This window comes from Hemiscyllium ocellatum, chromosome 36 (assembly GCF_020745735.1).
Source record: "Hemiscyllium ocellatum isolate sHemOce1 chromosome 36, sHemOce1.pat.X.cur, whole genome shotgun sequence".
Taxonomy (NCBI): Eukaryota; Metazoa; Chordata; class Chondrichthyes; order Orectolobiformes; family Hemiscylliidae; genus Hemiscyllium; species Hemiscyllium ocellatum.
The window spans coordinates 31521274-31546750 of NC_083436.1; the positions used below are offsets into that span (position 1 = coordinate 31521274).

The window sequence follows — 25477 nt, forward strand, 5'->3', positions numbered from 1 at the left end:
AAGTCCATCATTAATTCGAGCTTGAGTCTTAACTTGCTTACTTGAAGGGTGTTATTTTAGTTGTGACATGCAATAAAGTTGTCATTCTTTCAGTAATTGACTGAAATTTCATAAATAGATTAATTTAAGGTGGCTTCCGGTAATTTACAAACATTATGGTTTATTGCGAGGAAAATTGAGTGCAAGAATAGGGAGTTGTGCTTTAGATGAACATGACATTGGTGAGATTGCATCTGCAGTACTGGTCACCAGACTTTCAGAGATTAGATTACTTACAGGCCCTTCGGCCCAACAAGTCCACACCGACCCACCGAAGAGCAACCCACCCTTACATTTACCCCTTCACCTCACACTACAGACAATTTAGCATAGCCATTTTACCTAACCTGCACATTTTTGGACTGTGGGAGGAAACCAGAACAAATCCACGCAGACATGGGGAGAATGTGCAAACTCCACACAAACAGTTGCCTGAGGTGGGAATTGAACCCGTTCTCCAGCGCTATGAGTCAGCAGTGCTGACCACTGTGCCACCGTGCTGCCCTGAATTATATTATAATTCAGTGCAAACTATGTCAGGAGTCATCAATACTGTATCCCAACTCTTATGCAGAGAAAACATTGTTGTACCTAGCACTTTGAGCAAGAAACATAAAAAGGTTGTTTATGAGGAACTGACACCAATGCTACTAGCTTGACACTAATGAGGCTATCAATGCTCTGCGCAAGACAATGGGACAATATAATTGAAGAGTTGCAATCAACTTTTCCTTTTAAGCTAAGAATATATCAAACACAACTATATTCTGGTAAGGTATAGAAGTAAATGCGCAACATGTAATTTTACAATCAGCAGCTAATGGAAGTCAACTTCATTTAGCTGAAGCAGCAGTTGTTCTTTTTCTGGGCTTTTTATGTTCAGTGCAATACATATCAAATTCAATGATCACTATGTAGTCATCTTAATGAAGAATTCAATTGAAATCATTAACTGCAGAAATAAATCTCAAAAATATGATCAGAACCTTAAAATGATTCCCACATATTCTTGTTTATTTTCAAAATACCACATACTGAAGACTTCTGGAGATGTTAAATTGTTGGAAACAGTTCATAAAAGATTTACTAGACTAATGAGTAGATTGCCTTATGAGATTAGGTTAGATAGAGTAGGCCTGCATCTTCTGGCATTTATAGTTGGAGTTAAAACAACTAAGCTCCTGAGGGGACTTGTCCAAGTGGTTGTCTCCTCTTGTGGGAGAATTTAGAAGTAGGGGTCACAGTTTAAAAATTAGGGGGCACCTATTCAACACAGAGATAGGGATACATTTTTCCTCTAAATGACCGAGTCTTTAGAATTACTTCCATAAAAAGACAATACTGACAGAACCTTTAAATAATTTTAAAGCAGAGGTAGAAAGATTATTAGAGATGAACAAGAATGTAGAACTGAGGTTAAAAATCAAATCAGGCATGATCTTACACTTTGCAGCTGATTAACTATAATCATACAAACAAGGGACAATGGGCAGACCACATTGCCCATATGCCTGACAGGTGTCCAAACAACCTCTCTATTCCAAGCTTTGTTACAGCAAGCAGCTACAAGGAGGGCGGACAGAACTATTCAAAGAACATCTCACGCCCTCCCTGACAAAAAGACGCAATAAATGTGACTGATTTGCATGAATATCTAACCCAAGCTTAACTGAACTGGGGATATATCCACAAAGGTGCCTCCTGTTACAAGCATCTTTGAGAAGTCTAAGATGGAGGTCAAGTGAAAGGAACATGTGGAAGCCCAAAATTCAGTATCAGACTATTTTCTTACCCGAGGACCCAGAACACCAGAGTGGTTATCCTCCATCCCAAAGGATTGTCCAAGAAGAGAAGATCTTAAACAGATTCTCATTTGCATTGAAAATTTATTTGTATAGAACAAATCTTTCCATGCATCAACATTTAATACACTTTATTGATTCTAGAAATATAAATGAAAATCTTCAGAGCACTACACCATAAATAGTAACTGAGGACGAGGATCATTCTCGAAGTTTGACATCACAAATATTTGGATCTTTTAGGAAAGCAGGATCTTTAAACGTGACTGACATAAATCCTACAGGGAAGAGAAAGTCATTAATAGAGCAATAATAAAAATATCAGCATTTGACAATCTCAGAACAGGTGAATGAGACAAACATTTCAATGGGAACAAATAGTCTTTAACTTTGGTATATCATTAGGTCTTCAAAAATTTTGAATAAGTTGAGTTAGGGTGGGGAGTACCCAGGGCTCAATGCTGAGATCACAATTATTTCATTAGAATGCAATCAAAGGAAATAACTCCAATTGCCAAATGAATTGTATATCTCAATAGCATAACAGTAACAGATGAATTCTAATTACAGACCAATGCAAAATAAATTGTTACACAAAGGATAACATACCACAAATGCATCTAAACTATGTTGAAATAACTGAAGAGGATCAGTGAGGTTCAGACTAAGCAGACAACTCTCAACATGTCCAATCAATAATGTGAATATCAAGTTTAATAGCCAAATAGTAAGGCGTGGTCAAAAGAAGCATAAACCATAGGGGTCTCTAGGTCAGACTACAGTGCTAGTAGTACATTCACTTCTGGTTATATAAATACTAGGCAAATATTCATGCTCTGGATACTATGTCAAAAAACCAAGAGCCTGATCTGCAGGAGATCAGAGTTAAGAGGAATGATTGAGATATTTTAGGTCTTGCAAAGGAGACCCTGAAGTGGTGACCATATAGAAGGATATCACAGCTAAGGAAGTGGAAAGAAATTTCAGAGTAATACTTTATAGTTACAAGAGCAGGTCAAAATGACCACTTTCAAACTGGTAAATTGTATTTTTAGTATTGATATCAAAGCAACTATATGGAATAAAACACAACAAAGTCTTAAAACAAATTGCAATATTTCAGCATCTTTAAATGGAAGAAATGGAACAGCCCTAGTTATGGTGGAGATAGTACAAGGTAATTTTTGTCCCCAAACCTCCCACTCCACCCCATCCGTTTGGGGTAAAAGCAAAATCCAGAAAAATAAATTGCAGTTAAACAAAGGTATTCAATGTTAGTATTAGAAATAAACTTAGTTTTACATCACATACCCATTTGCTGGGCTTTTTTGATGGCCTTGGAAATGTGTTTTTGTTTCTTTCCACACAAACCTAGAAAGAGATAACAATTAAAACAATGTATTTACTGTACTCGCAAAACTGTAGGAAATTGCTTGACACATTTTGATTGCTACACAGTTGACAATCATAGATATTCATTCAAAAAGCTTCACATATTTGTCCAATATGTGTATTTAATAACAGGTGTATTTACTTATTTAAGCATGAAAACAAAGGAATCAAAAGCTTCTTCAGCCTTGGATTTTTTTTAAAGCAACACGTTGAACATACAAACAAGAAACAGGAACAAGTCTTGAGCCCACTTGACCAGTTAATAAGATCATGGCTGATCTGAATGGATCTGCAATTCCACATTATCGAAATGAATTGAATTGAATTTATTGTCACGTGTACCGAGGCAATGAAAAGCTTTGTCTACTACCCCCAAGAGTCTTTCCATCCTCATGCCTACCAAAGATCTATCTACTTCAGTCTTAAAAAAAACTTTTAAAAATTTGAATTACTTTGAATATTTTAAAGACTTTGCTTCCTCTACCTTTCCAGGAAGTGTTTCAAAGCCCTTAAAGAAAATTCATCTCATCTGTTTTAAATGGGCAACTCCTTATTTTTTAACAGTGACACTAGTTCTAGATTCTTACACATCCACTCTGTCAAGACCTGGCAGGACTTTGTGTGTTTCAATCAGGTCTGCTCCTACTGTTCTCTATTAACAATGGCTTGTCTAACCTTTCTCATAAGGCAATTGGTCCATTCAGGTATAGGTTGAGTAAACCTTCTCAGAATTGTTCCCAGTGCATCTACATCCTCCCTTAAATTGTATACAGTACTCCAGATGTAGCCTCACCAATACCCTGTATTGCCGAGCCCTAGCCTCCAGTTTTTGTATTCAACTCCCCTTAATTATTCTAAGAAAAGCAAATAACACCTCAATGACAGCTGTAACTAGAACTCAGCTGGAATCCCCTGATCACTAATGTAAACTGTACCTTTAAAAACATATAATGGAGTGGCTCCAAGTCTTTACCAATATGAAAAAAAAACAAATTCTCCCCTTTGGACCTCTGAAGACTCAAATGTATACAGTGTCTTACCTGTTATGTGTCTCCCAAAGATGCGACCCGTATATGGAGATATAAACTGGGACAAAAGCTGACCAAAAAAAACCCAAAAGAAGTGGATTAATGTACAAATTAGTAGAAATAGGCCATTTGGTCCAATGAGCTTGCTCCACCATTCAATAAAATGATGACCAGTTTGTTTGTTTCGAATTCTATATCATCATCTCACAATAACTTTTGATTTCCTTGTTTAACAAGAATCTACTTCTGCCTTAAAAATATTCAATGACACTACCTTCACTGCCTTTTGAAGCAGGGTTCCAAAGTCACACAATGCTCAAAAAAAAAACTGTCCTAAAAGAACAACCCTTAATCTTTGGATGACCTTCCTTAGTTCTGGAATCATCTACAAAAGGAATCAGGCTTTACAAGTTCACCTTGTCAGGATCTTATATAATCACTTCTGAACTCCAAAGTTCATGTCAATTTATATTTGTTTTAACCAGCCATTTACAGTCCTACCAATCCTCAAGATCCTCTTTTTTAGAGAAGATCTATTTTTCAATTGCAAGTGAGTCTTAAAACTTTCACTTGCTTCGGGCATTTGTTGTGCATTGAGCTTGGTAGCGTAAAATTGATCGTTGGTGGACACGGACCCATTGTGTACTTACAGATGATTTATGCTACGTCAATAAGACAATTCATAAGGATTGAGTACAGCTGATCTTCTGAAACTGACACCAGAGCTAATATTTAATCAAGACTGTGCAGAGGAAGCTTCAATTTTCATTTGGATAGCATTGCGCCTGACTTGGAATTACAACAGATAATCAGATTGGAGAAACTGTTCAATCCTTCAGATTTCACTTCAATTAGCACAAAATAGTAGAAATAAATCCTATCCTGCTGCTTACTTAATGCATAGTCACCTGATGAAGGAGCAGCGCTCCAAAAGCTAGTGCTTCCAAATAAACCTATTGGACTATACCCTGGTGTTGTGTGATTTTTAACTTTGTCCACCCTAAGGCATCTCCAAGTCATCTCTAAAGTGCGGTTGACCTTTATGAGCAGCAAGGATGAGTGTCTCAAGCCCATGTCTAAAAGGGTGCTACAGGCAGGAATCATCACATTTCAGAAATATTCAGGATTACTTAAAGTGCCATCATATACAAGGCTTAAGACTAGGTAGGCTTTTAATAACTGATGCAGACACAATGGGCCTCTTTCAGTCCTTATAAAACCAACTTCCTGCTCTCGGTTCTACTGAAAGGTCATCAGCCTGAAACATTAACTCTGTGCCTCTTCCAACACATGCTGCCAGAGCTACTCTGTTCCCAAAATCAGTAATATTTTGCTTTTTATTGGGACTTATTTGCCTGAAAGGGTGGCCGAGGCTGGAACCATCACAACATAAAAACTGAAGAAAATAGAGCAGGAGGAGGCCATCTGGCCCAGTGAGCCTGCTCTGCCCTTCAATAAGATCATGGCTGATCTTTTCATGGTCTCAGCTTCACCTACCTGCCCCCTCACCATAACTCTCAATTCCTATACCATTCAAAACTCTTCCTTTGCCTTAAAAATATTCACTGAGGCAGCCTCAACTGCATGCCTTCAATAGCTTAACGCACCGACTACTTATGCTTAGCTTTTTAAAAAAAATTTCATTTACGTCTCTTTTCAATACCCAGTGAGTAATAGGGACAAACCTGCACATTCTTGTAGTCCACTGAAACACCACACAGAATGCATTTCTTGGGGGGTTCTTTGTAAGGATTTTCCAACGTTATTGGCTGTAAGAAAGTGGACATTTAAAACAGTGTTCTAGCCATTTTCCCTCCTTAATTCATAGATACAACAGAACATTTGAGTTGTTCACAACATAACATTTGCCACAACGTAAGAAAATAAAATAGAAAATTTTGCACTTCATCTCTTGCTATTTCTTTCCAATTAGGACAATTATCATATGCAATTTTCAACAAATTATTAGATAAATTGTTGACAGAAAATGTTCACATATTATTTTCATGCGCACAGGGATATGGCCAAAATTTTGCCAAAGAGGGGGTTTTAATGAGATGAGAAAACTGGCGAGTCAGAAGGGTTTTGTGAAGAAATTTCATCCGGGGGGGTTTAGTTATCAGAAGATATTCGCAATCATAGTGGGGAATAATGAGGAGTGGATGAAGAAGAGTCCAGAGTCACACACACAAGTGATTTAGATGGGAGAATTTATAGGGCTAGAATCGATAGAGATTGGGAGATGTCATGAGGAATTTGACCATAAGGATGAGAACTTTAAATATCATTGCAGGTCAACAAGAATAGTCGTGATGAGAAAATAGGACTAGATGTGGAAAACGACACTGGCAGCAGAATTCTAAATGATCCAAAATCTATACAGAGTGAAGAATGATAAGCTGGTCAGGTCAGTATTAGAAAGCATTGGAATTAAATGTGATTAAGGAAAGAGCAAACAATGGGGAGACTGCTAACAATTTTAGGAAGACACAGGTAAGTTAGTTAGTTAGAAGATGGTTGAAAGAAGATACTCAATATAGAAAAATATGAAAATCATTGTCAGAAGAAAAAGAAGAAACAAGTAAAGGGTACAAAAAAATGTTGTTTATATTCTCTAAGATATTTCAAAAATGTTCTCAAACAATGAGTTAATTTTGGAGTGAAACTCTGTTCATCTGTATTACCCATTTTGGTTTGAGTGGACTTGGGCTTTCAGATACAAAAAACTTTAACAGTCAGATTACATGTTGATGTGATTAATAATTGAACCTTAGAATTTTTCATCATATGCAACAGATCAGTAACACTACTCAGTCTATTTATTCAATGATCACCGAAAAAGTAAAAAAAAAATCCTTTTACAAGGAAAGAGATAAAGAACTTCAATCCTGTTCTGTTAACTCCCATACAATATCACCAAATTTCAATGCAGAAGAGAAGTTAGAACATAATCACATACTTATCATGATCCATAGAAACAGATTTGGTAGAGAGTATATAGTTCTCTCAACTTTGTTTGATCATTGCACCCAGAAAGGTATGCTATGATGAAGTTAGAATCGAAAATCAATTGACGGCATTCACAGATAATGCTTTCTTACCATATCAGAAGTGTTACTGGTCGATGGAATATGTTGAGTGCTGATCCCCTTTTGCCAGTATACTACAAAGCAAGGAAATAAGAAATGTGAATTGTTAGACACAAAAAATGGAAGATTTGGACAATACCTAGGTGTCAAGAGGCTCACCATGTGATTTCTTGGAACTCAAAAGAATTCAGGACTGTCTACCATTTATAGAAATCATCTGACTTTGTCGCGAATAGAAGCCACATTTTTTAAGGCCCAAGACCAGAGCACTGCAGAACACCACTCACCACTGATCTCCAGGCAGAATACTTTCCATCTACAACCACTCTCTGCCTTCTGTCAGTCAACCAATTCTGAATCCAGACAGCCAAACCTTCCTGTATCCCATATCTCCCGACTTTATGATTGAGCCTACCATGGGGAACCTTATCAAAAGCCTTGTTGTTGAAGTCCATATACATCACATCCACTGCTCAACCTTCATCAACCTGTCTCGTCACCTCCTCAAAGAACTCAATAAGATTTGTATGGCATGACCTGCACTTCACAAAGTCGTGCTGACTGTCTTTAATCACGCTATGCTTTTCCAAATAGTCATAAATCCTATCCTCAGAATGCTTTCCAAAACCTTGCTGACCACAGACCTAAGACTGACTGTCTGTAATTGCCAGGGACTTCCCTATTCCCCTTCTTGAAAAGAGGAACAACATTTGCCTCCCTCCAATCCTCCAGTATAACTCTCGTGGAGAGTGAGGGAACAAAGATCTTCGCCAGCAGCTTAGCAACCTCCTTTCTCGCTTCCCAGAGCAACCTGGGATAAATCTGGTAAAAACAATGACTGCAGATGCTGGAAACCAGATTCTGGATTAGTGGTGCTGGAAGAGCACAGCAGTTCAGGCAGCATCCAAGGAGCAGCGAAATCAACATTTCGGGCAAAAGCCCTTCATCAGGATTCCTGATGAAGGGCTTTTGCCCGAAACGTCGATTTCGCTGCTCCTTGGATGCTGCCTGAACTGCTGTGCTCTTCCAGCACCACTAATCCAGAATCTAGAATAAATCTGGTCTGGCCCCGGGACTTATCAATCTTAATGTTTGCCAAAATTTCCAGCACATCAACTTCATCAATCTTGATCTGTTCAAGCCTGTTTCCTAGCTTCTCAAAGTTCTCATTCACAACAAGGTCCCTTTTTTTAGTGAAAACCAAAGCAAAAAACTCATGTAGGGCTTCCTTTATCTGGTTAGACTCCACGCACAAGTTCCCTACGCTATCCCTGACCGACCCTACTTTCTCTCTGATCATTCTCTTATTCCTCATGTATGAGTAAAATGCCTTTGGGTACTCCCTAATCCTTCCTGCCAAGCCTTTTCATGCCCCCTCCTGGCTCTCCTCAGTCCATTCCTGAGCTCATTTCTGTTAACGCTGTAATCCTCTAAAGCTGTGGCAGATCCTTGCTTCCTCCACCTTACAAGAGCTGTCTTCTTCCTTTGGACGAGAAGCTCCTCTGTTCTCGTCATCCAAGACTCCTTAATCTTACTCCTTCTTGCCTGTCTCAGAGGAACAAATTTGTTTGGATTGATCAAATTAATCCCAAGGCACCACACTCTCACTCTTATTACATTCCAAAAGTAAATTCAAATGTTGTGCTCTCTCACCATGTTCTACATCTTAATTTACTACCATAAGGGACTCCATGTTCCAACAACTCCCTGTATAATGGAAGTCCTCCTAAACATTTCCTATATTTGCAATGATCTTAAATTGATTCTCTTTCTTCTACTACGAACATGCCCCCAACCTCCCAATGTGTAGCCTGGCAACAAGTTGTCTAATTTTAAAATCTTCCATTAAATATTCTGTGGCTCACTGGGTGAAGTCCCAGCATCTTCTCACGACTGGCTTCCCACTCCTGGCACCATCCTGATGCACTTCCTGCATAGTGGGCAGCACATTGGCAGTGGTTAGCACTGCTGCCTCACAGTACCAGAGACACAGGTTCATTTCCCGCCTCAGGCAACTCTTTGTGTGGAGTTTGCACATTCTCCCCGTGTCTGCGTGGGTTTCCTCCGGGTGCTCCGGTTTCCTCCCACACTCCAAAAATGTGCAGGTTAGGTGAATTGGCCATGATAAATTGCCTGTAGTGTTAGGTAAGGGGTAAATGTAGGAGTATAGGTCTGGGTGGTATATGCTTCAGCAGGTCGGTGTGGACTTGTTGGGTCGAAGGGCCTGTTTCCACACTGTAAGTAATCTAATCTAATCTAATCTAGTCAGGCTCAAAAAGATCAGAGAATAATAGTTTGATTTGATTTATTGATTTGTCACATGTAGTGAGATACAGTAATAAGTGATATATTGCATGTTGTAAAAGCAGATGTGCATGAGGTGGCAGAAGAGTCCATACACAGAGAAGATCCACAGAGCGAAGCGAGCGAGCACGAGATCGACATTTGAAAGGTCCAATACTGCACTACTTTCTGTACTGGGTTGTCATATTGAATTTCTGCACAAAAATGTACCAGTACCTACTGTTTCAAAGTTGGCCCCCATTTAATACCACTTTTTCCTCACAACCCTGCAAATGTACCACTTTCAACTATTCAGCCAAACCTTTTTTGAGAGTAACTACTAAATCCACTTCCAGCCAGTGTCTTATCATACTATGTTGAAAAGAAATTTCAACTCACCCCGGCTCTTCAGCCAATGATCTCATGTTTATGTTTTTTGTCATCAGTTCTTCTGCCAGCTGAAACATGATTTCTCTACTTTGACTAACACCCAGCATGGTTTTGAACACTTCTATTGAAATCTGCCCTTTGCTTCAAGGTCAGCAGTGCTAGATTCCATGGATGAGTCAAGTCCTTCAGCCCTAGAATGAATCTAAGTGAATCCTTTGCATCCTAAATAAAGTACTGATTACCTTCCTAAAGTCTAGTGCCCAGAGCAGGACACTACATCCCAGTTGGGCCTAACCACTGATTTTTTTTATATATATATATGAAAATTTAAGGATAACAATACGGGCCTAACTAGCATCCGTCAAACGTTCATGACATCTTGAAAGAGATGTAAAAACACCGAGTTCACTTTCTCACTTTACTCCGAGGGATTTACACTCCCCTTGTTTACCTGGACGCCATTTCCTCACGGCCCGCCACATCCCGCTGAGACCAGCGCAACACGCGCACGCGCAAACAAGCCTTCATGGAGCGCCGTTACCCAGATAGGCGCGTGCGCGTTGAACTCGATGACGTGTGAGCAAAGCCCGCCGGCGAATTTCGTCATCGGCGAGCCGTGCCCCACCAAGTCACCCTGATGTCATTGGCCGTGATGTGAGAAGGGGCGGGGCGAAGGCGGCCTGCTGTCGGTGCCAACCCTCACGGTTGCCGACGTTTGAATTTAAACTGTCACTTTAGCTGGATCATGTTGCCCTACCGGTGTTGCACTGGCTGCTGCTTTGTGCGTATGAACATCGGGATGTGAGTGAATACTGCATGTGATGGCAGCTGTTCATTTGTGAGTGTGAACAGTGAATAATATTTTGGATGTTCCATTGTGAGTGTGAACATTGGGCTATGAGTGTGAACACTGATATTGTGGTTGTGCCATTGTGAGTGTGAACATTGGGTTGTGAGTATGAACACTGAACGAGATTGTGGATGTTCCACAGTGAGTGTGAACATTGGGTTATGAGTGTGAACACTGAACAATATTGTGGATGTTCCATTGTGAGTGTGAACACTGATTGGTATTGTGGACCTTCAATTGTGAGCATGAACATTGGACTGTGAGTGTGAATACTGAATGATATTGTGGATGACCCATTGTGAGTGTGAATACTGGATGATATTGTGGATGTTCCATTGTGAGCATGAACATTGGGTTGTGAGTGATAATACTGGATGATATTGTGAATGTTCTATAATGAGTGTGAATATTTGGCTGTGAGTGTGAACACTGAAAGAGATTTTAACTGTTCAACTGTGAGTTTGAAAAACAAGATTAACTTGAACTCTAGACTGATTGCAAACGTTGCATGTGTGATTTCATTTATTGCTTGCTGCACATATTTAGTGTAATTCTGACAGTTCCAATACAAATGAAAAAATTACAGTCTGATTGAGTTTTCCTGGGGCGATGCTGTGGAGTAGGAATTGTCTTTAGCCTTGGTCCTTTGACAGAGCCAGTGTGACACTTCAAATGTCTTAACATGGACCAGAAGCAGGATACAAATCAGTGGGTTTCTAAACGGAAACGAGCTAGGGAGAAAATAATCAGTTACAAAAGACCATCACCAAGCAAGAAAAAGAACACTAACTGCATGAGTCTTCCTGAAATGATTGTGAAGGGAGAGGAAGAGATTCATCCTGAGACACCACTGAACAAGGATTACATGGAGCAGGTACCACAGCACACAATGTTGAGAGGATTTACCAGACGTGCAAATCTACCATTTTTTATAACTACTCAAGAAACTTGGGTAAAAGTTTCAAAACAGATAAACATGACAGAGAATGCGTTAGAGGTACAAAACAGGTGTGCATGAGGCATGTAAAGAATATATAACAAACATCCACAAGAAAGATCTAGATTGAATCAAAAGCAACATACACAACAAAGGCCAAGCTGAAAGAGGTGTTCAAGACCTAATTGGTTTATATAAAGGACATGTAAAGATGTACAAAACACAAGAAACACAACAGATTTCCCAAAGTCCACAAGTCATGTATTTATGTAGAAATAGAAGACTAATGTACAGACTACTGGTACATGGAGGATGGATTAATGCAATGAATCTTTGGTAACTCATATTGTTGCTTAGATTCAGAGGGTTATATGTGCTGAGGAGTTTATTGTCTATCAACACTGCATGATTATTAGCTAAAATTTCTTAAGAAGAATGTGTTAATATTTAATAAAGAACACTTAAAATTCTGTCAGGTGATGATCTTCTCCCCTCACCCATAGCTGTCCTCTCTGAAAAAAGTTCTAGTGGATGCAATAATATTCATTTAACCTCCTTTCACTACTTGAAATCACTCTTCTGTGTTGCCCAAGTCCTCAGTGCTCAACATTTTCAACCCATGTTTTGATGACACTAATGCAAGATAAATAATTTCAAATCTATTTGCATATTATATATTAACACTTTATAAAAATATGCTAGATGAACTCCCATGTTATTACACACTGGGTGCAGTGTAATAATTTTTACTTTGCGCAAAAGAATTAAAACTAGTCAGCAGCCAGATATATATAAAACAGGTTACTGAATCACTTTCACCTATTTCACTCCACTACACACAGTCAAAATTACTGCAGGATCTCAAGTTTTAGTGTAGTCCTTGTTGTAAGTTGAAGTGAAGAAAGAGGAGAAAAATAATGTAGTTCTTATTTTTAAAGTCACAAGTCTTACTGTTTTTATCTTTCCATGTTAAATTACTCTATTCATGCTTATACCAAAAAATATACATGTATACCTGTCACAGGGCCACTCCTCATTTTGAGCAATATGTGGGAAGGCTGGCACTCCAGTGCAGTACTGAGGGTGTCTTGCTCTATCAGAGGTGCTTTCTTTCAAGTAAGAACATTAAACCAAGGTCCTCTATCTGTTTGGGTGGATCCAAAGAATGGTTTGCACTATTTTAAGAAGAATGGAGGAGTTATCTGTGGTTTCCAGACCAATTTTTATCCATCAAGCATCATCATAAAATCATGATCATCTGGTTATTATACAATATTGTTTTGGTCTCTGGTGTCTCTCTAATATTTCTGGAGTCTTTACATCCATTTGGACAGCCGAGTGACTTAATTTTCAAAATTGGTCGATGCCTCAATCGCTGAAAGCTGCTGCACATTAACTTTTTCTGAGCTGCAACTCACAGTATTAACAGATGTTGTTGAACAGAAAGACCTATGGGTTCAGGTATATTGTTCCTTGAAAGTTGCATCAAATATATATATGGTGTTAAAGAAGGCGTTTAGCACGCTGGCCTTCATTGCTCAGACCATTGAATATAGGAGTTGGGATGTCATGTTGAGGTTGTACAAAATGTTTGTGAGGCCACTTCTGGAGTACTGTGTAGAATTCTAGTCACCCTGCTATAGGAAGGATTTTATTAAATTGGAGAAGGTTCAGAAAAGATTTACCAGATGTTGCTGCCACTAGAGAGTTTAAGTTACAAGGAGAGGCTGGAACTATTTTCACTGGAGCGTAGAAGGTTGAAGGGTGACTTATAGAGGTTTATTAAATCATGAGGAGCATAGATAAGGTGAATAGCAAAGGTCTTTTCCCTTGGGTGCGGGAATTCAAAACTAGGGGGTCTATATTTAAGGTAAGATGAGGAAGATTTAAAAGGGTCCTGGGGGGCAACTTCTTACCACAGGCTGGTTTGTATTTATAATGAACTGTCAGAGGAACTTGTAGATTGAGATATGGTTACGACATGTAAAAGACATTTGGATAGGTACATGAATAGGAAAGGTTTAGAGGGATATGGGCTAAATGAAGGCAAGTGGGACTGGTTTAGTTTGGGAAACTTGATCAGCGTAGACAAGTTGGACAGACCAAAGAATCTGTTTCCATGCTGTATGCCTAGGACATACTGATTGGTCTATGTGAGGCAAGGCTCATTGCTAATTAATTTAAGGGATGCATAATCAATCTCTAATTGACTCTTTTTTCAGCTTGACAGTCAGGAAGACCTGTTTGGGGATTATGATAGCTTTGCAGATGAGAGTGGCTTTTTGGCACAGCTTGAAGATGTGGGCAGAAGCCCAGCAGAAAGTGGAAAGGAAGACGGGAAGGATGCTGCTGCAGAATTTCTGATGACCTATCAGAATCTCAACTTGCTTAATTATTTGCAAAATGATAAAAACAATATCTGCAAGCATCCTGCAAAGAATGTGTCCCTTGCTACTGGTGAGGCAGTTAAAGACTCCTTAATTGGTCAGAAAAGTGGTCTGAACAGTAATGCTGCAAGTGAGCAGATTTGTATTGAACGCTTCTCTGTACTGCATCCTCGAAGCCCAGATGAATACGATGAGTTACCAAGCTCTCAACTTGCATTATCAGAACATTTTAACTCACCACTGAGGAAGTATGAAACCAAAGAGTTACAATCAGAAACAAATAGAGTATTGAACTGTTGTCTCACTGACCCCCCTGATGTTCCTTCAGTCTTGGAGAATGAAACATTAAATTTGAACATAGTACAAAACCAATCAAGGACTACAAATTCTGGGACAAGTAGACGGATGAGCCTAAAGGATCAGATGAAAAATGCAATGGCTGGAAATGCTATGGCACCCACACCCAAGGCATCCAGGAGTAAACAAATGAAGGAGATTGCTCTTTCTGAGGAAATAAATGTTGCTATGAAAACCATTGAAACCACTTCAGGGGCTGATATGGGACCTTTTTATGGGCTTCCAAGCAAAGTCAAGGATTTGATTTTCCAGTTCAAAGGCATCAAAGAACTGTACGGTAAGTGTAATGAGTCAAAGCAATTGAAATTTGGCTAAATCTAGTGTGATTAAAAGGAAGATGTGTAATTTATCAGTGATGAATTTAGAAGTTCTAATGTTTGAGCAATGAAGTTATAGAAGCCACAAAAAGATCAGATGATGGTCATTTTTCTGTTGTGATAGAAACATTCATTGCAGAGGACAGACATTTGACCCATCATTCTTGTCCTAGCGTTTGGAAGGAGTTATTTATTTTAATTTTGTTTCCCCAGGTTCTGCCGCACAGCATGACATTTTTGTTCTGTTTCGTGTATGTAACCAATTCGTTTTTAGAAAGCACTGTTGAATCTGCTTCTTACGTCCCTTTCAGGCAAAGCATTCCAGATCTTAAAAGCTTACCAGATTAAAAAAAAATCATAATTTCCCCTATGGCTTTATTTTATATCTGGTCCTCTGATTCTTTACCAGTAGATGTGAAAACAGTTTCTTCTTACTTATTTTATCAGAACATCTCCTGGTTTTGAACAATTGTATTTATCCCTTCTAAACCTTTTCTGCTTTAAGAGAATCATTAACAACATTTCGAATCCCTCAACATAATTGATTGTCTTCATCCTTGATGCCGCTCATGTAATCTTCTCCATGTCCTTTTCAACACCTGGGCATCCTTCATGTAATATGTTCAAAGTTAAAAATCACACAAAAACAGATTATAGTCCAACGGGTTAATTTGGAAGCACCACCTTTTGGAGCACTGCTCCATCATCAGGTGATTCATGTAATATGATGCCAAGAATTGGATGCAACACTCCAGTCAAGAACTAGCCAATAAGTCATCAAAGTTTCAATTAACTTCCTTATTTTTGTATGGTTGATATTTTTAATCAACCAGTTAAGGCATGTTATGATACTCTGGAGCAATTGGGACTTGAACCGAGGCGTTCAAGTCCAGAGGTGGGGTCACAATGCCACAATGTCCAACTTTTGTAATGTAGGCTGCTCTTAGTTGAGCAACGCGTATTATCTTGTCCTGCTCCTTTCAAACAGTTGTGTATATGTTAGTTTTTTCTATTCTCGGATAAATTAAAAATTGAGCAACACGGTTTCCAAGAGCAATAGTGACATATATAACTAACAAAGATACTAATTGAGAATGTTAGAATTAGAATCATAGTAACATGCAAACAGGCAATTTGGACCAACAAGTCCACACCAACCCTCTGAAGAGCATTCCATTCAGACCCATCCCCCTACCACCCTCCACGGCCCATACTCCTAACACATCCCTGAGCACGGTGGGCAACTTAGCATGGCCAATCCACCCACCTTGCACATCTTTGGACTAGGGGAGGAAACCAGAGTACCCGGTGGAAACTCACGCAGACACTCGATGCAAACTCCACGCAAACATGGAGGATGGAATCAAACCCAGGTCCCTAGCGCTGTGAGGCATAACCACTGAGCACTGTGGTAACAAGTAATAAAATTTACTTTGTAGAAAATTGTGAATATTTGTATTAAATTTGTCTATAAATTGATTAATTGATTTTATAAAGTATATAATTGTTTTATATATTGGTTAAAGTGACAATGTTTTAAGTAGATAGTTTATGTTGCTATTTATTACAATTTGATTTGAAAATATGGAATATATAGCAATAACCAGAGGACCCAGATTTTACGATTTACTTTCTTCCTTAGCATTGTGCTGCGCAACAGGTTGCACAAATTCTACTCAATTTGTTGATAAATTTTTGTTACAGTATATCTGATGAGTGCCTTTAGACTGACAAGTACAGGTCATTCTGGGATAATGCATGTTTCAGCTGTGCGATTTGTCTATAACATTGCTGAAGAAGCAGGGAACGATATTTTTGAGAATGCTTACCTCTGTTCACAATAGTGCGATTCCAGCAGGGGTCAGTTTGCACACTTGGTTCTGCGCATGCGCCGATGTCTATGCCAAAATCTTCAACCAATCAGGGCATGCAATAACGTCTGTGCGGTTCTGCACATGTGCTGGTGTCCACACCATTCTGTCAGTGCTGGTCTTCATGCAGTTCTGTGCTTGTGCAGATGTCTGCGTGGAAGTCTCTGCACAGCTCTGCACATGTGCCGATGTCCGGGCTGAAGTCTCTGTGCATTCTGCACATGTGCCGATGTCCGGGCTGAAGTCTCTGTGCATTCTGCACATGTGCCGTTGTCAGCGCTGAAATGTCTGTGCATTTGCACATGTGCCGATGTCCAGGCCAAAGTCTCCGTGCATTCTGCACATGCACCGATGTCAGCGCTGAAGTCTCTGTGCGTTCTGTACTTGTGCTGATGTCCGGGCTGAAGTCTCCATGCACATGCGCTGATGTCAGCGCTGAAGTCTCTGTGTGTTCTGTACTTGTACTGATGTCCAGGCAGAAGTCTGTGCATTCTGCACTTGCACGACATCAGAGCCGGTCTTTGTGCCGTCCTGTGCATTCATGATGTCAGCTGCTGACAGAGCAGCTTTCTTTGAGAGGTACAGTATTAAATCTACTTTGTTTTGTTAATGAATATGATTTCAACCTTCATTCAGGCTGTGCTATACTTTGCGTTTGAGTTTTGTGTGATTTTTGAGCGATCATGAGTGCTAATTTTTTGCTGGTCTGCCCCAACCCCATTTTTCCCATAGGCCCCATTCTTTATATTAAGCGATTTTCCAATAGGCAAGGTTTCACTGAAACGCGCCTACGCAGTTATAGGAGAATTACCTGAATGTACAGCCGCAAGACATCTTGTCAAAAAAAAACTTGCTATTTGGCTTTAACTTGCTCATAGCCTGGCCTTAGATTGGATTATTCATAAAATTTCAAAGTGAATAATAGTGAAACATATAATGATCTTTTTGTTAAATTTCACAGAGTGGCAACATACTTGCTTGACATTAGAATCTGTGCAGTCAAGAAAAAATCTAATCTACTCCCTACCAACAAGTGGTGGAAAGACACTTGTTGCTGAGATTTTGATTATGCAGGAACTACTGTGTAGGAAGAATGATGCTCTGTTCATTTTACCATATGTGGCTATTGTCCAGGAAAAGGTGAGAAAAACTAGTTAAACTATGATGCATTTCTTTAAGTTAGTGCTGCACTCTTAAACAATACAGAGGAATTATTTAGCAATTAGTGGTTATGATTTTTTTCAGTTTGTGACTTGTTTCATAAGACAACTGCCTTAGTCAATCATTCCACAATTTTGTATTTGTAGCTTTCTATAAGAATATTCTACTGCAAGTTCTCCAAAATAGAGAATTGAACAATCATTCTTCTTGTTCAATGACATTACCATAGGCCCCATTCTTTATATTAAGCGATTTTCCAATAGGCGAGGTTTCACTGAAACGCACCTACATGGTTATAGGAGAATTACCTGTATATACAGTAGCAAGACTTGTTCTCCACAACCATCAATCTAGGATAGAATTGACTAGAAATTGAACTGAAGCAGTCATAGAAATACAGCAGTTTTTGCTTACATTGGCAATCATGGGCAACTATTCATGTGTGCTTATTGGGAAACACACGATTCCGAGCACTGACAGCATCACATCGATTTTTACGTGGTTGATTTTAAACTGGACTTCAGTGCTGGAGAGAGTGATGATAGATGCAGAATGGGGAAGCACCCAGAGTAAGAAGGGAAGAAGGCCCAGATTCTGGGCGGGGGGGTGGGAGTGTGACAAGGAGAGCCCAGGATCCGGAAGAGAGGCGCAGGGAGGTTTGAGGAGCTGGGACACTCTCTTCCTTTTGTGTTACCCCGTCCCCATCCACCAATACCTCTGGGATCCTGATTGCCCCCACCCCTCCTTCCTGAGTCCTCCCTATCCTTCTTTCTTCAGCTCCATCCCCAATTTGTCTAATCCTAATTTCTCAACTCCCTATCTCAACCCCGGCTGTGGCCCCCAAAATAAGCACATGCATGATTTAAAGTGTCCAATGGTGTGCATGCATCAGTGTCAACAGAAAATGGCCAATAAATACTGTAACTGCTGGAGCAGCACAGAGATGGGAATTCTGGGATGATTAGCTCATTTCCTGTCTCCCCAAAGTCCATCCACAATTGACAAGGCACAATGTAAGGTGTAATAGAATACTGTTCACATGCCTCGATGGCTGCAGTTCCATCAGCACTCAACAAATTCAGCACCATCCGGAACAAAGTATTGGTACCCATCCACCACCTTCATCTTTCATTCCCTTCACCACTGCTGCCATCGCAGCAGTAGCAGTTGTACCATCTACAGCATGCTCTGTGTTAATCAATAAGTTCTTTCATCCTTTTTTTTTGTCAATAGTGGCTGAGTTGTTTGCACTCACATCTCTGAGTTAGAGGTTGGAGGTTTAAGTTCCGCTCCACTGACTTGAACACATACTTCTCGGCTGATGCTCCAGTTCAGTGCAGATCAGATGTCTAAAAAAAAAAGGCACCTTAGCACTGAGATTGTGCCAAATTTTGGATTTTAACGGATTTGGATTATCCACCAGATCAGATGAGAGCAGGCAGGTGATAAAAGTAAATATTTTAATGTCAAGTTTCTGAACTGGCTAGAGCTTGTTCTATCTTTTGTTTTCTTGGGTTGGAAAGCTTGTTTGTCCACCTGTATTGACCAAAAGGACATTCTCAGTGAGGTACCAGGTTTTAACATCCAAGCTTCAGCAATGCGGCTGCCAAAATACCACCTAGTGGTTACAATGATTTCAAGGATGTGACATGTAACCACATGGTTTTTCAAAGATTTTGCAATTATTTTTTTTCTCCATTTGCCATATTTTTAGGCTAGGAGAAAAATGTCCAATGTTGAGATGATTGCAATTTTCAGTCAGCTGGATTTAGGAGGGATTTACTAAGACTGAAGGCATGCTGCACTGTCAGAGGTGATATTTTCTGGATTAGGTGTTAAACCAAGGTCCTGTCTGTTCTGGAAGATAAATGTAAAAGCTACGATGGCACTACTTTGCAGAGAAGTAAGACATTTATCCACCGCGTCCTGGCCAGCATTTATCCATCAATCAATATAATAAAGCCAGATTATCTGGTAATTATAATCCAAGTGGTTACATCTTAGTGTAGAATGGAATTTAATTGTCTCCTAGATGATCGTGGTCTTATACTTTGAGTAGCTCCAGCATTGATCTTAGAACTCTTGGTTTTAGCGTACTTAGGAGTTAGGTTGCTTATATGATCCTGAATATTATGTTAGAACCAAAATCCATTCTTAGTAATGTAAACATAGCAGTTCAACATCAGAGTAAACGAATGTGTAATCTGTAGTCTGACTATAATACATTATCTTGGTCAAATATGAAGACATGATTATATTCTTCTTCCAAATAGTGCGGAAGGGATACAGTAACCAAAACTGGAATACTGGTGGTTGAGTAGGATTCAGGATCTTTGTTGTATTGATCTATTATGCCAAGACTTCAGTTCAAATCCTAACCTTGAAAGTTTAAGCACACCATAATCCCCTAAGCAATTCAGGCTCACTTATAAACTGTAAGAAATATAAACAGGAGTAGGCCATTCAGCCCCTTGAATTTGCTCTGCCAGTCAATAAGATCCAACCAACCTTGTTCAAAGTCCACTTTCCTGCTCTTTCCTGCAACCCTTGGTTCTCCTACTGATCAAGAATCTATCTATCTCAGCCTTAAATACACACAAGGACTCTGCATCCACGTGACTCTGTGGCAAGAAGTTCCAAAGATTCTCAACCCTCTGAAAGAATAATTTCTCTCATCCCAATGTTATATTGGCTCTCCTTCATTCTGAGACTATGCCCAGTGAGTAGAGTCCCAACCTGGCCTGGTTCATTACCTAGAACCAAATCCAATATAGCCTCCCCTCTTGTTGGCCTGTCGACATATTGTGTCAGGAAACCATCCTGCACACATTGTACAAACACAGATGGGTCGGTGTTTGTACAATGTGTGCAGGATGGTTTCCTGACACAATATGTCGACAGGCCAACAAGAGGGGAGGCTATATTGGATTTGGTTCTAGGTAATGAACCAGGCCAGGTGTTAGACTTGGAGGTAGGTGAGCACTTCGGGGACAGTGACCACAACTCGGTGACTTTTACTTTAGTGATGGAGAGGGATAATCGTGCGCCGCAGGGCAAGAGCTATAGCTGGGGGCAGGGAAATTATGATGCAGTGAGGCATGACTTAGGATGTGTGGATTGGAAAAACAGGCTTCAAGAGAAGAACACTAATGAGATGTGGGGAGTGTTCAAGGAGCAGCTACTGCGTGTCCTCGATAGGTATGTACCAGTCAGGCATTGTGTAAAGGGCCTTGTGAGGCAGCCATGGTTTAGTAAGGAATTGGAGTCCCTTGTGAAAGGGAAGAAGGCGGCATATGTAAAGATGAGGCGTGAAGGTTCAGTAGGGGCGATTGAGAGTTATAAGGTAGCCAGGAAGGAGCTAAAGAGGGAGCTAAGAGAAGCGAGAAGGGGACATGAAAAGTCTTTAGCTGGTAGGATTAGGGAAAACCCAAAGGCTTTCTATAGGTATGTCAAGAATAAAAGGATGACTAGGGTAGGTATCGGTCCAGTCAAGGATAGTAGTGGGAAGTTGTGTGTGGAGGCGGAGGAGATTGGAGAGACATTAAATCAGTACTTTTCATCAGTATTCACTCAGGAACAGGACACTGTTGCTGATGTGAATATGGAATCACAAATAATTAGAATGGATGCCCTGGAAATATGCAGGGAAGAGGTTTTGGGAATATTGGAAAGGATGAATATAGATAAGTCTCCTGGGCCTGATGGCATTTACCCCAGGATCCTATGGGAAGCTAGGGAGGAGATAGCAGAGCCATTGGCCTGGATTTTTATGTCGTCGTTGTCAACGGGAATAGTACCAGAGGACTGGAGGATAGCGAATGTGGTCCCATTGTTCAAGAAAGGGAGTAGGGATAGCCCTAGTAACTATAGGCCAGTGAGTCTGACTTCAGTGGTGGGCAAAGTCTTAGAGAGAATGGTAAGGGATAAGATTTATGAACATCTGGGTAGGAATAACGTGATCAGGGATAGCCAGCATGGTTTTGTGAAGGGCAGGTCGTGCCTCACAAACCTTATTGAGTTCTTTGAGAAGGTGACCAAGGAAGTGGATGAGGGTAAAGCAGTAGATGTTGTGTATATGGATTTTAGTAAGGCGTTCGATAAGGTTCCCCATGGTAGGCTAATGCTAAAACTTCGGAGGTATGGCATTGAGGATACATTAGAGGTTTGGATTAGGAATTGGCTGGCTGGAAGGAGACAGAGGGTAGTAGTTGATGGACTATGTTCATCTTGGAGCGCAGTTACTAGCGGTGTACCACAAGGATCTGTTTTGGGACCATTGCTTTTTGTTATCTTTATAAATGATCTAGAGGAAGGACTTGAAAGCTGGGTAAGCAAGTTTGCGGATGACACAAAAGTCGGTGGAGTTGTGGATAGTGAGGAAGGAAGTGGTAGGTTACAGCGGGATATAGATAAGCTGCAGAGCTGGGCGGAAATGTGGCAAATGGAATTCAATGTAGCTAAGTGCGAAGTCGTTCACTTTGGTAGGAATAACAAGATGATGGATTACTGGGCTAATGGTAGGCTACTTGGTAGTGTGGATGAGCAGAGGGATCTTGGTGTCCATGTACACAGATCTCTGAAAGTTGCCACCCAGGTAAATAGTGCTGTGAGGAAGGCATATGGTGTACTGGGCTTTATTGGCAGAGGAATTGAGTTCCGGAGTCCTGAGGTCATGTTGCAGTTGTATAAGACTCTGGTGCGGCCTCATCTGGAGTATTGTGTGCAGTTTTGGTCGCCATACTATAGGAAGGATGTGGAAGCTTTAGAACGAGTGCAGAGGAGGTTTACCAGGATGTTGCCTGGAATGGTAGGAAAATCTTATGAGGAAAGGCTGAGGCACTTGGGGCTGTTCTCATTGGAGAAGAGAAGGTTTAGGGGAGATCTGATAGAAGTGTATAAGATGATTAGGGGTTTAGATAGGGTAGATACTAAGAACCTTTTACCGCTAATGGAGTCAGGTGTTACTAGGGGACATAGCTTTAAATTAAGGGGTGGTAGGTATAGGACAGATGTTAGGGGTAGATTCTTCACACAGCGGGTTGTGAGTTCATGGAATGCCCTGCCCGTATCAGTGGTGAACTCTCCTTCTTTATGGTCATTTAAGCGGGCATTGGATAGGCATTTGGAAGTTATTGGGCTAGTATAGGTTAGGTAGGATTCGGTCGGCGCAACATCGAGGGCCGAAGGGCCTGTACTGCGCTGTATCCTTCTGTGTTCTATGTTCTATGTTCTGTTTAGCCTTTACTCAAAAGACAATCCCTCTATACCAGATCCTCTTCGTGAACCTTCTATGATATTCTCCAATTAAAATGATACCTTTTCTTAAATAAGTGGACAGTGCTCCAGATGTGGCTTCACCAGCACTGTGGCCAGCACAGTGGTTCAGTGGTTAGCACTGTTGCTTCACAGCACCAGGGACCTGGGTTCAATTCTAGCCTTGGGCGACTGTGTGGAGTATGTACATTCTCCCTGTGTCTGTATGGGTTTTATCGGAGTGCTCCTGTTTCCTCCCCCAGCCCAAAGCTGTGCAGATTAGGTGGATTGGCCATGGGAAATTGCCCATAGTAGTCAGGGATATGTAGGTTATGGGTGCATTAGTCAGGAGAACTGTAGAGTAGTAGGATAATGGGTCTGGGTGGGATACTGTTTAGAAGGTCGGTGTGGACTTGTTGGGCCATATTTTCCTATTTCCATTGTATGATTTTACAGTTGAATTAAGACTTCCTACTCTTGCACTCCAACCTTCTTGAAAAAAGGGCCAACATTCCATTATTTTTCCTGATTTCCTGCTGCACCCGTATGCGAGCTTTCTGAGTTTCATGCATATGTAACCCCAAGTCCCTTTCTATAGTTTTTATCAATTTAAATAATACTCTGATGTTGACTATGGACTAACATTTACTCATCTTAATCGGCCCTGTAAAATAACTTTAATAGAATAACATGGATGAGACACAGTTTGGGTAAGGTTTATTGTAATTAATAAACTAACTTTAAAACAATAATGCTTTCCTCTTGTTTGTCACCTTTAGGTGCGAGGTCTTTCAGCTTTTGGAATAGAATTTAATTTCTTGGTGGAAGAATATGCCGGAAGTAAAGGCAAATTCCCTCCAATCAAGCGTAGACAGAAGAAATCTCTGTACATTGCCACCATTGAGAAGGCACATAGTTTGGTCAATGCCTTAATAGAAACAGAGAGAATTACTAGTTTAGGACTTGTTGTAGTAGATGAGGTAAGCTTTCTGATTTTTGCTATATTGATTTATCCTATTAACAAATTTTGTCGATTGAATTTAAAAAAGATTGTAGAAAGCTAGCATGTTAAAACAGTAATATAAGGTACCATGAAGTGAATGAAAAAGGCAAATTCAAAACCCCACTAACTGACTCCCAACTTTAACTATACTGCATAGTGAACAGAAAATAGAGTTAAGCAGCCCACTTCAAAATGGAGAGAGGTAATTAAAAAGTATTTTACCAGTCACTCATGCAAAGCTCTCCAAGCAAGCTGTTGGCATATGGTTGATGCAGAAGATGGGGGCTAGGGGAAGTGCAGAGGGAGGTAGGAGGAAATGAACTCCTCTTTGGGAAGCATGCAGAAGCTTGTTTATATTTAAACTCTGGCCTCCGAGTACAGACAAAGGGAGCTTTTAGAAGCAGTATTGAAGTTCAAATTTTCCATGTGCAAGATAGAACAGTGTCTTGGTCCAGCATTCATCACTGTCTTTTTTTCCACATTTTTGATTGATTTAGAATGTAAAAAACCTTTGAGAGAAAGTTAGGTAAAGGATTAAATTTAGAATGATAAAAGTATGGTCTCATCAGGGATTGAAAGGCAATTGAGACTTCTTTCTCACTTCAAAAAATTTACAATCCTTCCACAAGACAAGGTGATATTCTAATTTTTGAATTAGTTCCACCTTTAAACGTTACAGCTGTACTGTATAGCTTCATATTTTAAGAATCCTCAACCATGTGCACTTCCGGTTTACTTTTTATGTTCTAATTTATAATAAAAACTGCAAGGTATATTTGTCACACTGTCATTACATCCTCTAACTCATGGTGGTGCTGCAATATATTCAATGACACAAAATACACAGGCAATGAATTTTCTCAGGACTTTCGTACTGAATTACATTAACTCAGGAACTTTGTTGGAAATCCTCAGCAGAGGTAGTGTTATTGCCTGTGAGAAGCCCTGAGGAAATTAATCCCAAAGAAGTTCCAACATGGAAGTCAATCATTTGGTCAAACTATTCTATCCCCTTCCACATTAACAAATAATCCAAATCTCAACTGCCCACTTCATATACTCCTTAATTCACTTTTCTTTATTCATCTATCCAGTCATGGCACAGATTCTGTCTCAACTACTGAACCTAGATCAACTTCCACATCCTGATTCGTTTTATGAAGGTCTCTTTTTCTCTGTCCTGAATCTCTTAGAATTAGTTTTGTCATTTCAATTAATTTCCATCCTGTCTTCTACTATGTCCTATTTGCCCATTGTAACAATTCTAAAAACCTACATTGACTCATTTTGCCTAGCATTTACTAACTATTGATTTTTA

At 40.0% G+C, this 25477-nt stretch overlaps 2 protein-coding genes across 4 annotated transcripts in view; one reads left to right on the forward strand and one right to left on the reverse strand.

Annotated features, from left to right (window-relative positions):
• Positions 1–1905: 1905 nt before the first annotated feature.
• Positions 1906–10582, reverse strand: mrps18c (mitochondrial ribosomal protein S18C). The gene is made up of 6 exons (XM_060851610.1): positions 10475–10582; positions 7363–7424; positions 5947–6030; positions 4274–4331; positions 3153–3212; positions 1906–2119 (listed from the first exon to the last, which is right to left on the reverse strand). Exons 1-6 carry the CDS (start codon positions 10503–10505, stop codon positions 2043–2045), a joined length of 372 nt encoding a protein of 123 aa, XP_060707593.1. The 5' UTR covers positions 10506–10582; the 3' UTR covers positions 1906–2042.
• Positions 10583–10695: 113 nt separating this feature from the next.
• helq (helicase, POLQ like) overlaps positions 10696–25477 on the forward strand; it is a 55627-nt gene continuing 40845 nt past the window's right edge. For 2 of the 3 annotated variants that reach the window (XM_060851363.1, XM_060851365.1), the window contains exons 1-4: positions 10696–11747; positions 14033–14831; positions 17704–17882; positions 23936–24136. In XM_060851363.1, coding sequence (XP_060707346.1) covers positions 11556–11747; positions 14033–14831; positions 17704–17882; positions 23936–24136 — 1371 coding nt within the window. In that variant the 5' untranslated portion in view covers positions 10696–11555. The remainder of the gene's footprint in view (positions 11748–14032; positions 14832–17703; positions 17883–23935; positions 24137–25477) is intronic. The other variant, XM_060851364.1, reaches the window with a different exon arrangement.